The following is a 14,261-nucleotide window of genomic DNA, read 5'->3' as shown; positions in this document are numbered from 1 at the left end:
TCCAAGGCCCTCTTGATACAAACGCTGCCTCCACTCTGGCAAAATCATTTTTATTTTGGCCTATATTACTGTCTTTAAGAGACTCTGGCATGCTCAGTTTTTAAGTTAGCAAAGAAAGACTAGACAACCTATGGCCTTGGTCTTCAACAGGAGGTCGGTGACCCCTAGTGAGTCCTCAGAGTTACTGCAGGGGGGGTCACCAAATTATTGTTTGGTACATTAATTTACATTTTTATTTTGTTATCAAAAATTAAAATATGTCTGAAAATACACATGAACACAAAGCAAAGCTATATTGGCCTATTAAAAAAACCCCCATTTAATTTACATTATACAACATTAACAATGGGCTAACTGTTATCCATGAATCCTTGCGCAATGATGTTAGCTAGCTAAGGCTAAAGCACTGTTGGGTACCTGTCCATAACAGCGAGGCAAACTGGTTAGCTAACAGTTACATACCATTGAAACATATCGGCCAATTAGGTGTATAATTATTCAAGTGGGACATTTTTGTGATGGATTGTTTTGTAACTTTTCGAGACACTGACACACCTGTAAATCTGTGAATCTGCCAATAATTATTATTTTGATAGCTCAGTATTGTATGCACTAAAGGCTATGCTTATTCATGGCACGTGTTATTGTAGGCCCAGTTTAATATGCAACTCAATTATATACATTAGACTGCAGTACTACAGTAGACCAGCAGGGGGTCCCTGCTCTGTCTCTCTTTCAGCTAAGGGGCCCTTTATTGGCCTGGAAAACACTGAAGACTCCTGCTCTCAGTTTGGCCCCCAAGGGAAGGCCAGGGGGTCCATGGCCCCTGTTGCAATTGCTGCCCCAATTCGCCCCTTCTGGCAAAATAATTGGACGCCCAAATCACTGTATTTCCAGTGTTTTTCAGGAAAGATAGGGTATCTTGTGGAACTAGACAACTGAATCGTCCATTGGTATCAACTATGTTGGCGTAGCTTGTTGGGAAGGGGGCTGAATAACAACTGATATGGCCATTTTCAAATGGGTGCCTTGAACTGTCACCTCAAGATATCTGAATAAAATTGGTTTCTATGGCTGAATCCAAATGTCCACCCTCTGGACTTGAGGACCGAGCCCTCGCGGCCTTCAGTTGTATGTACTGTGACGAGTTCACTGTCATCACGTAAAGTCTGCGAGGAGAGACCGCAAGCTGCTGATAGACAGATCTTGAGACTGTTTTTATTCATTGCCATGAAAACGTTCGGGCGACGATTACAATCATTTCAAATACTGTCATATTCTGTCTGCTCATCTGTCCTTGTAGATAACAAGATATAAATCCCATGTGTAGGGTTGTTTTGTGAGTGAACAAAATTGATTTCATTCAAATATAGTGATGGTTGTAAATACGGACTGGGCTATGACTTAATAAATTGGGTATATCATAATCTATTAGTTACATCAGAAGATCTTCTTAATTGTTTTTCGGCCACTTTTCCAGCCTATAAATTTGGCATTACACTGCGCAACCTATAGGGTAGGCTTCAATAATACAACGCATTTTGATTCCCATAGCCTATATTTCTACATATTTCTGTGCCATGGTGTTGTTAAATATTATTTCTGGCCTACATGATTCAAGTAGCATTTTAATATTCTACAGAATTGTTTTTAGCCAACTACTGGAAAAAAAACTACAACATCATGTCCATGTTGCAATGAATTGTGGGCAATTCAATCAGTGAAGTCTAGAGTCTCTGGAAGTCTGCAGAAAGTCCGCTTCAGGCCCCTGGTGGACTGGTTGAATTGTGGATTTGGACAGCCCTTAGCACTCCCAGACTTCCTGGGAACGCGCCCGCAAAGTCTGCAAGTCTGCAAGTGTGGAGAAGTGTGGACAGATTCAGCCTATGTGTACCCACGAGTCTCCTCTAAACCTGAGAAGGCTTGTTCCCAGTGTGACGCCCCTCCCACGGTCCTTGAGAACGTCCCAGCTAGCCTCATCAGGCAGGCGGCTGACATGGGAGGGTCGTTGCCTTGATGAGGCTCACCTGGGCTTCCAAGGTATAAAAGCTGCCTCCTCTGTTCACCTGGTCTCTCCCTTCCTTCAGCTGACATCCACTGAGCATCCCTGCTTCTGGTTTGCACCTTCAGCACCTCCACAGCACACCTGAGACACACACCCAACAACATAAGCGAATCCCTGAAATTCAGTTATGATCTTAAGTTTTGGTGCGACACCCCAAGATTTTCACTGGCCCCCATCTCGCCACCCTGAAAACATTCTAGGATCGCCACTGCCTGCTCTGTATCAGCACTTAGAGGTGGGTATGCTCTGGCATATATCTGTCTCCTAATCCCTCTCCCTGTGTGCCTGCTACCATATGACAATACAAAGCCCACCCAACAATGCAGAAGAATTAGCTCTCTGCCCTTTTCTTTGTGCTTGTGCCGGAGCTCTGGAGGAACGGAGAGGGGAAAAAAAGGAAGGCAGAGAAAGAGAAAGTCGTGGGAGCACCGCTGCGGAGACGGAGCGTGGGTGAGGGCGAGAAAAGGGCATGAAAAGGGAGAGAGACAAACAGACGAATGATATTTGATGACTTTGGCTGGTTGCATTTCTGCGGCCATTGTGTGGGATCCCTGGGAGATCTCCTTCCACACAAGACAGAGGAGACAATTCAGAGCTGACAATGACACCAGAGTATAAACCAGCTCTGGTGAGTCAGAGATGGCGTACAGTGTCAGAGGTAGCAGCTGTGTGTGTGTGTGTGTGTGTGTGTGTGTAACACGTGGCTGTGTGCATGATGTGTGAGGTGGGACGTTGTGTGCAGGGAGGAGTGAATGTGCCTTTGTGTGTGTGTGTGTGTGTACAGAAAATATGAATAATGCAGAGGATGCCTGTACGAGCGTGAGGGCCGGGAGGAGGGCAGATGGTCGCCTGCTGATAGGACAGAATCCAGGCAACAGGGTCCTCCAGAGAGCTGGGTTTAGACCTGGTTTAACACACACACACACACACACACACACACACACACACACACACACACACACACACAAATATTCATTCTTTTTTTCTGTCTCAAATTTCTTTCTTTTTTTTGCCCGTAAATGGCACATATTGGCTCAGATTTCAAAATAAAAGCCCGGATAATACAAACAAAGCTGAGATTATAAAATAACACAGTTGTCAAAAGGAAAATTAAAGTCTGTGATTTCTCTGTAGTTGTTTAGAAATAGAGTAAGAGTATATTTAAAAAGACATGGAAATTTGTCATCCACTCTGGCATTACTTTTAAATTTGTGTATTATTATTATTGTTGTTGTTGTTGTTGTTGTTGTTATTATTATTATCATTTTGTAGAGACAGTAAATTCCACTGAACCAAATATGTCAAATGTGAGAACTGTAAAAATAAAATTATTGTTGTATATTTGTTTCTTTTTTCTTCTTCTTTTTTTATTTTATTTATTTACTTATTTTTAAATTTTGGATAGTTTATTTTATCCCCTTTCGTTTTTACCGTATATCTCTGACTTACATTATGTAATGTCTTTTTTTGCTGTTTGTTTGTCCCTATACTTGTCTTTACTGATATATAAGTAGTGCGTATGTATAAGTAAAGGCATACTTTATATTTCTCGAATAAATTTAATTCCGATTCACAAGGCACAGATTTGATACGATTCAATATCAATTCAAGTAGAAATATTTCAGTTACATTACTGCCTTTTGCTTGAATATGAAAGAGATTCTCAGAGATCTGATGCTGTAAGTTTTCCCCATTTAAGTTTTTGTGGGGGGGAGTTTACCCTTATCTGCTGTGAGGGACCAAAGGACAGAGGGATGTTGTGTGCTGCAAGCCTCTGAGGCAAACTGTGATTTGTGATATTGGGCTTTCTATATAAAATTGAAATTGAATTATTAAAAAAAAAATCAACATAGGATTAGAATTGAACATTTTAAATATAACTAAATATTTCTCAATCAGCAGCAGTGACGTCCACATCAACAAAGTCACTATACAGTATAAATAAGAGTCACAGGTCACACGCAGGGCCGTAACCACGATTCCCTGAGGTCATGAGTCCCCCAACCTCCCATAAAATAATCTAATTAGGGTTTTTTTCATAGTTTGCCATTAATTTATATTCTCTGCACATTTTATTTACATGGAGCAGCTATTTCAAAGACAAAAAAAACATCATCTGATTGTAAATTTAACACAACTAACAAAACTCTGAATAAATAACAGTGCATTTGAATTTATTTCCTTTTAATCAGTGCCAGATGACATCATCATGTCCAGGAAGCTTCCTGTGAATGGACAGATCTGTAAAAGAATGGTGGGGACAAGTTAACGTCTTGCAAGTCACAAGTAAGTCTCAAGTCTTAAGTCAAGACAGAGAGATCTGAGTCATGTTCCAAGTCAAATCTGAAGTCCTGAACTTTGACTTTTGGGTCCTTCACAAGTCATAATACACTCTGTATTAAATGTAACGCCATTTTAACAATAATAATATATAAAAATAATGATATATTAAATCTAAAAAATTTAGGATTACTTTTAGAAATTGTTTTTATCTGTTAAAACACTGCACAACAGGATTAATTCTGTATGTTTCCGTCCAGTCTTGTTGTATCTAACTCATCTCATAATGGAAAAACGTCTAATTTTCTCTTCCCAAATTGGCTCGGGGGGAAGGTATCAGGTATTTCCAAGTCAAAAGACTCAAGTCCAAGTGAAGCCACGAGTCACTGGTGTTAAAGTCCATGAAAATAACTGGAATCAGACTAAAAATTGAGCATATTTTTAAGACTGTAACTCCCATCGTGTTGATAAACTGCCTGCAATCCTAGATTAAAACACAGAGGGTGTGACCCAGTGTCCTAAACTGTGGCTGCGGCCCTGGTTATAAGTTATAATTCAAAAAAGAGCTTTGCTAAATTTTAAAAAATGTCAACATTCACTGAAGATAAAGCAGCCACCTTCCACCCTCCATCAACTTCAACCCGGCCACTAGGTGGCGCCAGCAGACTGTTTTAACCACCGAGCAGCCCAAACATGTAGAAATATTAAGACATGAGGTGAAAACAACCATGAAGAAGAAGATGTGCTGAAGATGATGAAACAAAATAACAGGTCAAATTATATAAGTAAAAAAGCTACTGCATCAAAATATATAAGAATATGTGAAAACAAATGTTAAATTAAATATTGTTTTAAATTTACACTGCAGTGCAGGCTTCTGTTTTTAATCAAAAATTAAATTTTAACACAATATCTCCGTGTTGCATGTGTTATTTAACATTTCTACAATTATTCAGATGATTTTCTAGGACATGGAAACGCTACATAATACATGTTAATAATTATTTCAGTGTGTAAAATGAAGGCAGCAGGCCAGGTTATACATAATACACTAATAAATGTAGTTTATAATGCACCAGCTGCTGCACCACACCTGCAGTCAGGCCTGTGATGTGTGACTGTGTGCAGGTTGTTTTACACAGGCAGGTCTGCAAACAGAAAAAGCTTCAGTTGTTTTTGGTGTTCTGAATTACGCCTCGTCATAACTGTCACTTAGTTTCCATATTTATCCTGATGGAAATATTAATTAACGCTACGGTGTGTTTTCAGTTTGAGCCCACTGACCGTCTGTGTGAGCATCTTCACGGGTGTCTGTGCTCACAACATCGAAAAACAGCTGAAGGACGATTTTAAAGCAGCCGAGACGGAGTGATCAAATCCATAATTATAATGCAAGGCCGCGTGCATGGAGATACATACATAAATAATGTATAAATACACGTAATAATCATCAATAAACGTGCAAAGACTGCAGTTTTATAGAAAACAAATACGATTTAATGACAAAAAGCATATAGAAATTGTGCAATCGTTGATTTCTTTTTCCTCTTCGTTTGATCACAGATTTCAGGTCTATGCTATTTTGTTTTGGTTTTTAATTTTTCTTTTTTTTGTCCACCTCAGAAACTCAAATTCAGCTGAAGGATTAAATGTGATGTCATATTGGGCCTTATTTAAATAAAGGGCCAGTTATTGTGTACATGAGGACATTATTGTGGTGCGGTTATTATAAAACAAATCATAAAATATTGCTATGATTTATCTTAAATGAAATAATTAATTAAAGGAAAATAAAAAGGGGACATCACGTTGGCTTGATACATTCAGAAAGTTTCCAAAAATGCAAAAACGTCGCGTGGAAATTCTCTTAAAAATTCACATTGTGGGGTTATTAAAATATTACATTTCCCCTCCGCTCATCTCCATCCTTCAGATGAGATTTGAGTTTCTGAATTTCTATATTTTCTCCAGATTCCAGTCAGAGGGTTCATCACCTCCCCCTCAACTGCTCCTCCTCAATAACCCCCCACCATCACACCAGGTTATTAATCACAGGATTTAAGTGGCACAAGAACACGTGTCTGTGTTTGTGCTTTGGCACAGACTGACAGAGAGAGAAAAACTCAGCAAACAAACAAACAAACAAACAAACAAACGAAGCCATATTTAAAAAAAAAAAAAAAAGTTGAGATACATCCCACAAATAATCTTCTCAGAGGATGAATGAGTCATACAGTAGTAGTAGAGCCACTGCGGCCAGAGCTGGTACCAGGATATATTCAGTCTGTCTTTTTTTTTTTTTTTTAATTATTTTTTTGTCTTATTATTATTATTATTTTTTAAATCTTTCATAGTAAAAGGAAGGCAAAAATGGGCTGGATTGCTTTGAGTCATCCAGCCGGACAGTCTCGGTCTTTCTCATCACAGCATTTTGGAAAAAGTACAGAAATAACAAACAGCAAAAACACACTGTAAACAGGCGCACAGAGATGTCTGCACAGAAAGGAAAGCAGTAAAGTGAACCAGTCTCTATCTCAATATTATTATTATTATTATTATTATTATGATAGTGTCTGAATATTTTAAAATAATTAAAGCAAGTATTTTTTTTAAATTTAAATAAATTATGGCTGCAGCTGACACCCAATGCATCACCTTAAATTCATCACCAGATTTTTTTAATAATAATAATAATAATAATAATAATAATAATAATAATAATATTAACAGAAGCAGTTGGCTGGTATTGGCTTGTATATTGAACATCGTACAGCAGGTGTCTGCCATTTCAGCCCTCTCTTTGCCACAAGCTGCGAAGAACCCCTGTTGCTTTTGTTATGATGGAAAGATGGCGTTTATTTACCCACACACCGACTGCGACTTCTCCTCGAGCCCCCCAAAGCTTGTCTTCATACGTCTCCCCCCGCGGACACCTCGTGCCCACATCGGCCCCTCTGCCTTTCTTTAATGACACATTACATAACGACACATGGGCGCCTCGGGTTGAAGGTATAGAAAAGCGTTTTGTATCAATGTGGCTGATTTATTATTTTGTTTTTTTTTGTTCTATATTTATTTTTTAATTTTTTATTTTTTTGGTTAGCACACACCAGCTGTATCCCGATATTCCGCGGCAGGCAGGCAGGAAACCTCTCCACACAAGCCTCTCTGCTATGCGTATTTTTAGTGCTTGAGTGCCACTGTATATCCCCACTGTGTGTGTGTGTGTGTGTGTGTGTGTGTCCGTGGGTCCAACATTTAAACTGGCTGAGGTCCAGTTCCGAGCGGGTCCAGCACAGAGAATCAAACAAATAAAGGAGGCGTTATTCCTCCGTTAACGGGTCCGTGTTCTGCTCATAACGCGCAGGGGTCACTGCACAGGAGTTTGTCCTCCGTGGTGAGGAGGGGTGTCCCCGTACATGTCCTCCCCTCCTGGTATCTGTCCCCCAGCGGGTGTCATCCTCTTCTCCTTCTGCCGCCTGTTACAAAACCAAACCCTCACCACCTCCTTCTCCAGCTGCAGGCTGTCCGCGAGGGAGTTGATCTCCGCTGCTCCCGGTTTTGGACATTTGAGAAAATGGCTCTCCAGAGCCCCTTTGACGCCCACCTCGATGGAGGTCCTCTTTTTCCTTTTCCTCCCCTGTGCCGCGATTTTATCCAGGCTCGTGGGGCTCCCCGAGGTGGAGTCCGCCTCCTCCAGCCACTTGTTCAACAAGGGCTTGAGTTTACACATGTTTTTGAAGCTGAGTTGAAGCGCCTCGAACCTGCAAATGGTGGTCTGAGAAAAGACGTTCCCGTACAGCGTCCCGAGAGCCAGTCCCACGTCCGCCTGGGTGAAGCCCAGCTTGATGCGTCGCTGCTTGAACTGCTTGGCAAACTGCTCCAACTCGTCGGAGGTCGGTGTGTCCTCGTCCGAGTGGTCCGGATGGCCCCCGTGCTGGTGATGGTGTGAGAGAGACTGCTGGTGGGCCCCAGGGCCGCCTCCGTGCTCACTGAGGTGCGGGCTGTGGCTGTGGTGGTCCTCGTCCCGCAGGGGGTGGTGGTGCATCCCCCCTTGCTCTCCCCCCGGCATCAGACCGAAGCCGGACTGGGAATACACCAGGCTCTGGCCCTCAGATGTCGCCATACCGGGGATGTGCGTGGTGGCTGTGCTGGTTCGCCATGCTCTGGCGTCGTGATGCGCCTGCTGGTGCGCTAGGTGAGGGTGTCGCTGTTGCTGCTGCTGCTGCTGCTGCTGTTGCTGCTGCTGCAGACTGCTGGAGTTCTGCAGCTCCTCTCGGTCACTGTCGTGCAGCACGGGCTTCACGTCCTGTTCTCCGAGGGGACTAGATGGCCAGGGCGCCCCGCTGTCACCGTGAGACAGCGCCGTTATCCACTGGTGCGCGTGGCTGAGCGGATGTCCACCGCCCGGTAACGTGCTATAGTCGTTCTGGAGCAGGGTGTGCGCGTCCCTGTACGCTGCCGCCTGCTGCATGCTCCCGGACTCCGAGTGCGGCGGCGGCGCGCTGCTGGGGGTGGTGAGGACGCTATAGTGGTTGGATGTTGCGGTCGCCATAACTATCGGAGCCAGAGTGATAGCCGGAGTTAAAAGGAGGCTGCCTTTGACAGTAACTCTTTTGCGCCACGGGGCAGCTAGGCGTCTCTCTCCAGCATCTCCCGGGCGCTGTGCCAAGGGGACGCAGAGGCGCGCACCTGTGGTCCGCCTCGCTCCGCTCTTTATTGGCCAAGAACGGTTGACAGATGTGGTTACCCCTGACAGCACCCCGCTCATTGGTCACGGGAGATTGTACAGAAACCCCAATCACTCTGCCCAACAATACTAGCAGTCCTGCAGCATGCATGAGTACAAAGTGGAGGGAGAAATCGGGCTGCCGAGTGTAAACACAGAAAAGACTCAGCTTTGGAAAAAGGGAAAGAAAAAAGTCTTTATTTGCATCAATCTGGGTCAGTGGGTCACGTTTATTGGTTTCGTGCGTCAAAACGGTGCGTAAAAGTTGCACAAGATACACAGAATTTCCACATCTATTAATGTGTTGACCACATTTATGCGCTCGGGAATAAAACTTTCAGTGTCCAAACACTCAGAAAAGCCAAACCTTAATTTAATCCGATTTTCACGCATTTTCAAGGAGGATTTTTGGGATATTTTGCGCCATGAAACAGTGAGCAGTGATCACGAGGAGAAACTTCCAGCTGCCTCTCTGCCCTCAGGACGCTGTCCAGAGAGAGGGGCTGCGTGCTTCCAGGGCCTCTGCCCCGTTGCCATGGCGAACGCGGTGAATGGAACAACAACGCCCACGTCACAGCTGCAATTCGCTCCTTCTTTTCGTTCCGTTCCAAAGGGCTCATTGGGGCCGCGCGCTCGGCCGTCGGGACAAATAATGGGGGGCGAGCGGAGAGGGCAGCTCGGGGCCAAAAAGAGGAGGCTGCAAGAATGGATCCGTCAGCCTGCTCTGCGCCCACCGTGCCCCCTTCCACCTGCTTGTTGGGTAAACTTTGAGATGGATGCACACACAGTGGCACGCGAGGCTCGCTTTCCCCCCAAACCTCCTACCAACACAGGAGCAGGCTTTGATTTTTAATGTTGTGGGGAGGCAAAAAAATATTTCTACCCTCAAATGCACAAAAATACAGAAAGCTAACAAGAGCTCAGTGTTTCCATGACAAGCACTTCACACATATCTGCCTCACACAGCAGAGGAAAGACCCAGACACAGTTTCAGGTGTGCTTTCCTTCAGTATTTCCATTTTATTCTACTTTAAACTCAAACTATATTACAAGTTACAGACAAATATTACAAGTTTTTATTCCAGTACATTTATTTGACAGCTATAGGCACTCAGATTAAACTGTTACATATAAAACAAATACTGACCTCATACGATTGGATGCATTGTTTTTGAATAAACTACCCAAAGTATATGAGCAACAATTAGATTCATCAAAATTAAAATGCTGTAATGCATCTGAAATATATTCATATTACACTCTCAAACACAGGGCCGGACCTGGTACATTCAATGCCCGAGCTAAGCCCCCCCCCCCCTAATATGAATGAAATTTTTTTTTTTATTTAACTCATGCCCATATCACATGGTATGGAGTACGAGCATTACATACAATAACAGAACAATGGCTAAAGTACAACCAATGTTACTTAAACAAAGGACAGACATTCTTCAAAAAAGCATCTAGTTTACAAATGACTTTTGGCTTATATGACTGTAATAACAAAATTAATTTAAACATAAATGGACTGTTTAAATATTGCTTTGGCGAATACCTTTACTTTACTCTCATGCAGTGCCGGACCAAACACATCCGGCCCCTTAAAGTCTTTTGTACTTATTACAAACAACAACAAGACCTTATGAGAAATTAACACAAACTTAGCTAACATGCAATAGTAATAAATAATAATTAAACAATACAATATGTGCAAATTACTTTAATGCAGTGCAGTGCATGTTGTGACTGTGATGATCACTCCCTGATGAGCACATTAAGGTGAACTGCACTGCCAGGACTGGAGGTGGTACCTGCACTACAGACCCACCATTCACATTAGATCTTTGAATCATTTTTTCCCTTATGATTTTATTTATTTGTGGGGGTTTTCAGTGGTGGTGGTGGGGCAGGGGTTGATTCTGGGGCCCCTGCTTTAGGTGGCATCCTATGGCCCTCTATGTCATGTATAACAGTCTCCTTAGTCATTAGTTTGAGGTCCAAACACTTTAACACATTCAGCATCATACTTGCAGTTGGCCATGTTGATGAGCTAGTTTGCTGCCTCTGTTAGGTAGCTGTTGATTAGTCACTCACTCTACAGCAACAAAACAGCACTTCAAAATAAAAGCTCTGTGCCGGAAAATTAATGTTTTTAAAAATAAAGTGGTTTTTTTTTCTTCTTCACAAATCTGACATGTTTGTGTTCCACTTGTGGTTCATTCAGAATGGACCCACAACCCACCGGTTGGCAACCACTGATCTATAAGATCCACCCAGCTACCGGGCTCAGGTCCAGGGGTCCAAAGTGTCAGGGGGACCCCTGGCCTTCACCTGCCAAATGTAGAATGTCAAATCAACATGTACCTGCAAAGAAGAGACACAAAATGACCGCAAAGAGACACAAAATGGACACGAAGAGGATGCGAAGGAACTGCGAATAGACACAAAATAACAAAAAAAAAGGGCAAAACAACCACAAAGAGACACAAACCGACCAAAAAAACCCACATAATTACCTCAAGAAGACACAAAATTCCATTGAAGACACTCACACGACTACAAACAGACACAAAAGAACAAGAAGGAGACAAAAAATGACTACAAAGAGGCACAAAAATGACTACAAAGAGACACAAAAAGGACACAAAAAGATGCAAAGGAGCTGCAAAAACACACAAAATAACTACAAAAATGAGCAAAACAACCACAAAGAGACACATAATTACCTCAAGAAGACAAAATTATATTGAAGAGACCCACATGATGACAAAAAGACACAAAACAACTACAAGGAGACAAAAAATGACTACAAAGAAACACAAAAAGGACACAAAGAGATGCAAAGGAACTGCAAAAACACACAAAATAACTATAAAAATGGGCAAAACAACCACAAAGACACCCAAACGACTATGAAAAGACACAAAGCGACTACAAAGAGACACAAAATGGACACAAAGAGATGCAAAGGAACTGCAAAAAGGCACAAAATAACAACAAAAATTGGCAAAACAACCACAAAGAGACATGTAATTACCTCAAGATGACACAAAATTACATTGAAGAGACCCAAACGACTACAAAAAGACACAAAACAACTACAAGGAGACAAAAAATGACTACAAAGAAACACAAGAAAGGACACAAAGAGATGCAAAGGAACTGCAAAAGCACACAAAGTAACGACAAAAGTGCGCAAAATAACCACAAAGAGACACAAAATGACCTCAATAAGACACATAATCATGTTGAAGAGACGCAGACAACTACAAGAGGACACAAAACAACCACAAGGAGACAAAAAGTGACTACAAAGAAACACAAAACCACCACAAAGTCTGTGTGTCTTGCTCCTGTGTAGTAGAGGTGGTGGGGCCTTTGCAGATCTGTGCCCAGGGGTCCATTGTCTCACAATCCGCCCATGGATCCACCACTGCTCAAACACATCATTCTGTATAATGAGCATCTTAATTTCAGTACACTCTGGTATAGTTGTACTTTAACTCAGTATCATTGCAGCGGGGGGCTGTAAATGTGTTGACTGTGATAATACAGCTCTGTCTCTCGGCACTGTTTGGTAAGAAAACAACAGCGCAGTTTGTCGGTGAAAATTCATCAAAGCCTTAATTTTGCACTATCTGCTGGTCCTATCTTTAAATGAATGCAACGATATTGAAATTAAACTAATCCCCATTCTGCTGAGCCCCCCCTGAAACCCTGTTAGACCCCTGGGGGGTCCCTGGACCTACTTTGGCAACTACTGGTATTTAGGAGATGTGATTTTATTGGCTCAAAGTGGGACACCGGCTGTAAAACATAACAGCTATTAAGAGGTTAAAGGAGCCTCAAAGGACATGGAAATATGCAAGTTTCACCTTCAAGCAGAGGTGCAGTGCAACATCACGGCCACCAATGAAAACATGTGTATATGTTTTTAGCAAATTTAAAGTCATAGTTTAACCCAATGCACATGAAGACAATGACATCCACCTTATACTGTTAATTAAAGAGCACAGCACAATAAAAATCCAAACTGGAAGAGATAGGTTAATTGATAAATACTTTGAATATAATCAAGCTGAGGATGCGCAGACATAAAGTGACGCACATTAAATTATAGGGATCGAAAGAACACTGGATTATGATTAGGGTGTAATTCTGAGAATTACCAAATGTGTCGCCAGGGGCTCTGGCAAGCCGTGTGTTGAGAGAGGCAAAACATATTACCCTAATAGACTAATATGCAAACTACTGGCTGCCCAATTACAGGACTTAATAACGCATAAACGATGCGAGTCCTGTTCTTACAAGACGAAGAGGTCGCTGTTAATTCAGTCAAAGGGCTGGCTATGCTTTCAACACATGCAGCGGCTCCACACACATACTGTCTGTGTTTCCGCGTCCCTCGTTCTGTATTCAAGAGTGAGAGTTAATGATGAAGAATCTGAGCGTTAAATTAACAGTAATTATATGGCCCCAGTGCTGTAAAGATTCAATTTCTTCGCAAGTCTAATGGGCCTAAGTGTCCCTATGCGCAGGCAGAACCCTCTATGAGATATTTATGATTGAAACACGCACGGATGGAACAAAAACAAACACACACTCACACACTGTAGAACACCTATGAGATAAAGACATCTGTGTCTCTTTACATGTCAATTTTAAAGAGGAAAACTCACTTAATTCATATTCCAACATGTTATTATGACTGTTCGAACAATATTTGTGAACATGAGCTACTCTCTGTCGAAGCCAGGAACCGCAGAAGCATGTCTCATACTTACGATGTCATCAGGTATAAAATCTGGACAATGAATGGGAGCCTAATCTGGTGGATCCACAGAATGTTTGTTTTCTGTTTCAAACCCAAATGAGCTTTATTCTATTGTAGTGTTCTCATTTCTGAAACAGAAAATGTACCCATACACTCTGATCATTCCCCTGGGTGCTCCCGGTATTATCTACATCAACATCTGTCCCAATTCATTGCTCATGGAGCAGCTCCAGACTTTATACCCTATGACATCACAGATTTGACTGTCTGAGACCATAGGAATAACATGTATGACTTCTGAAAACAGGCAAAGTTGATGTTCTTCGTCCTGGTTTAGAAACGCAGCTGTGAAATCAGCCCAGTTCCCAGAAAAAAAATGTTTGCATTGTATGTTTCTGCAACATAACTTGTAC

General features: G+C 42.1%; 1 protein-coding gene across 1 annotated transcript; it reads right to left on the bottom strand.

Annotated features, from left to right (window-relative positions):
* Window positions 1–7,387: 7,387 nt before the first annotated feature.
* On the bottom strand, window positions 7,388–9,131 carry pou3f2a (POU class 3 homeobox 2a). Its single transcript, XM_050058604.1, has one exon. The coding sequence runs from the start codon at window positions 9,114–9,116 to the stop codon at window positions 7,716–7,718; it is 1,401 nt and encodes a 466-aa protein (XP_049914561.1). The 5' UTR covers window positions 9,117–9,131; the 3' UTR covers window positions 7,388–7,715.
* Window positions 9,132–14,261: the final 5,130 nt, after the last annotated feature.

Source organism: Epinephelus moara, chromosome 12 (assembly GCF_006386435.1).
Source record: "Epinephelus moara isolate mb chromosome 12, YSFRI_EMoa_1.0, whole genome shotgun sequence".
In the NCBI taxonomy this organism is placed as follows: Eukaryota; Metazoa; Chordata; class Actinopteri; order Perciformes; family Serranidae; genus Epinephelus; species Epinephelus moara.
The sequence above is the reverse complement of the archived record's forward strand: the minus strand, read 5'-3'. Positions and strand labels throughout refer to the sequence as shown.

What these genes read in the sequence shown, in the direction of transcription:
- pou3f2a (XM_050058604.1), bottom strand. Translation starts at nt 9,116, where the DNA reads ATGAGCGGGGTGCTGTCAGGGGTAACCACATCTGTCAACCGTTCTTGG.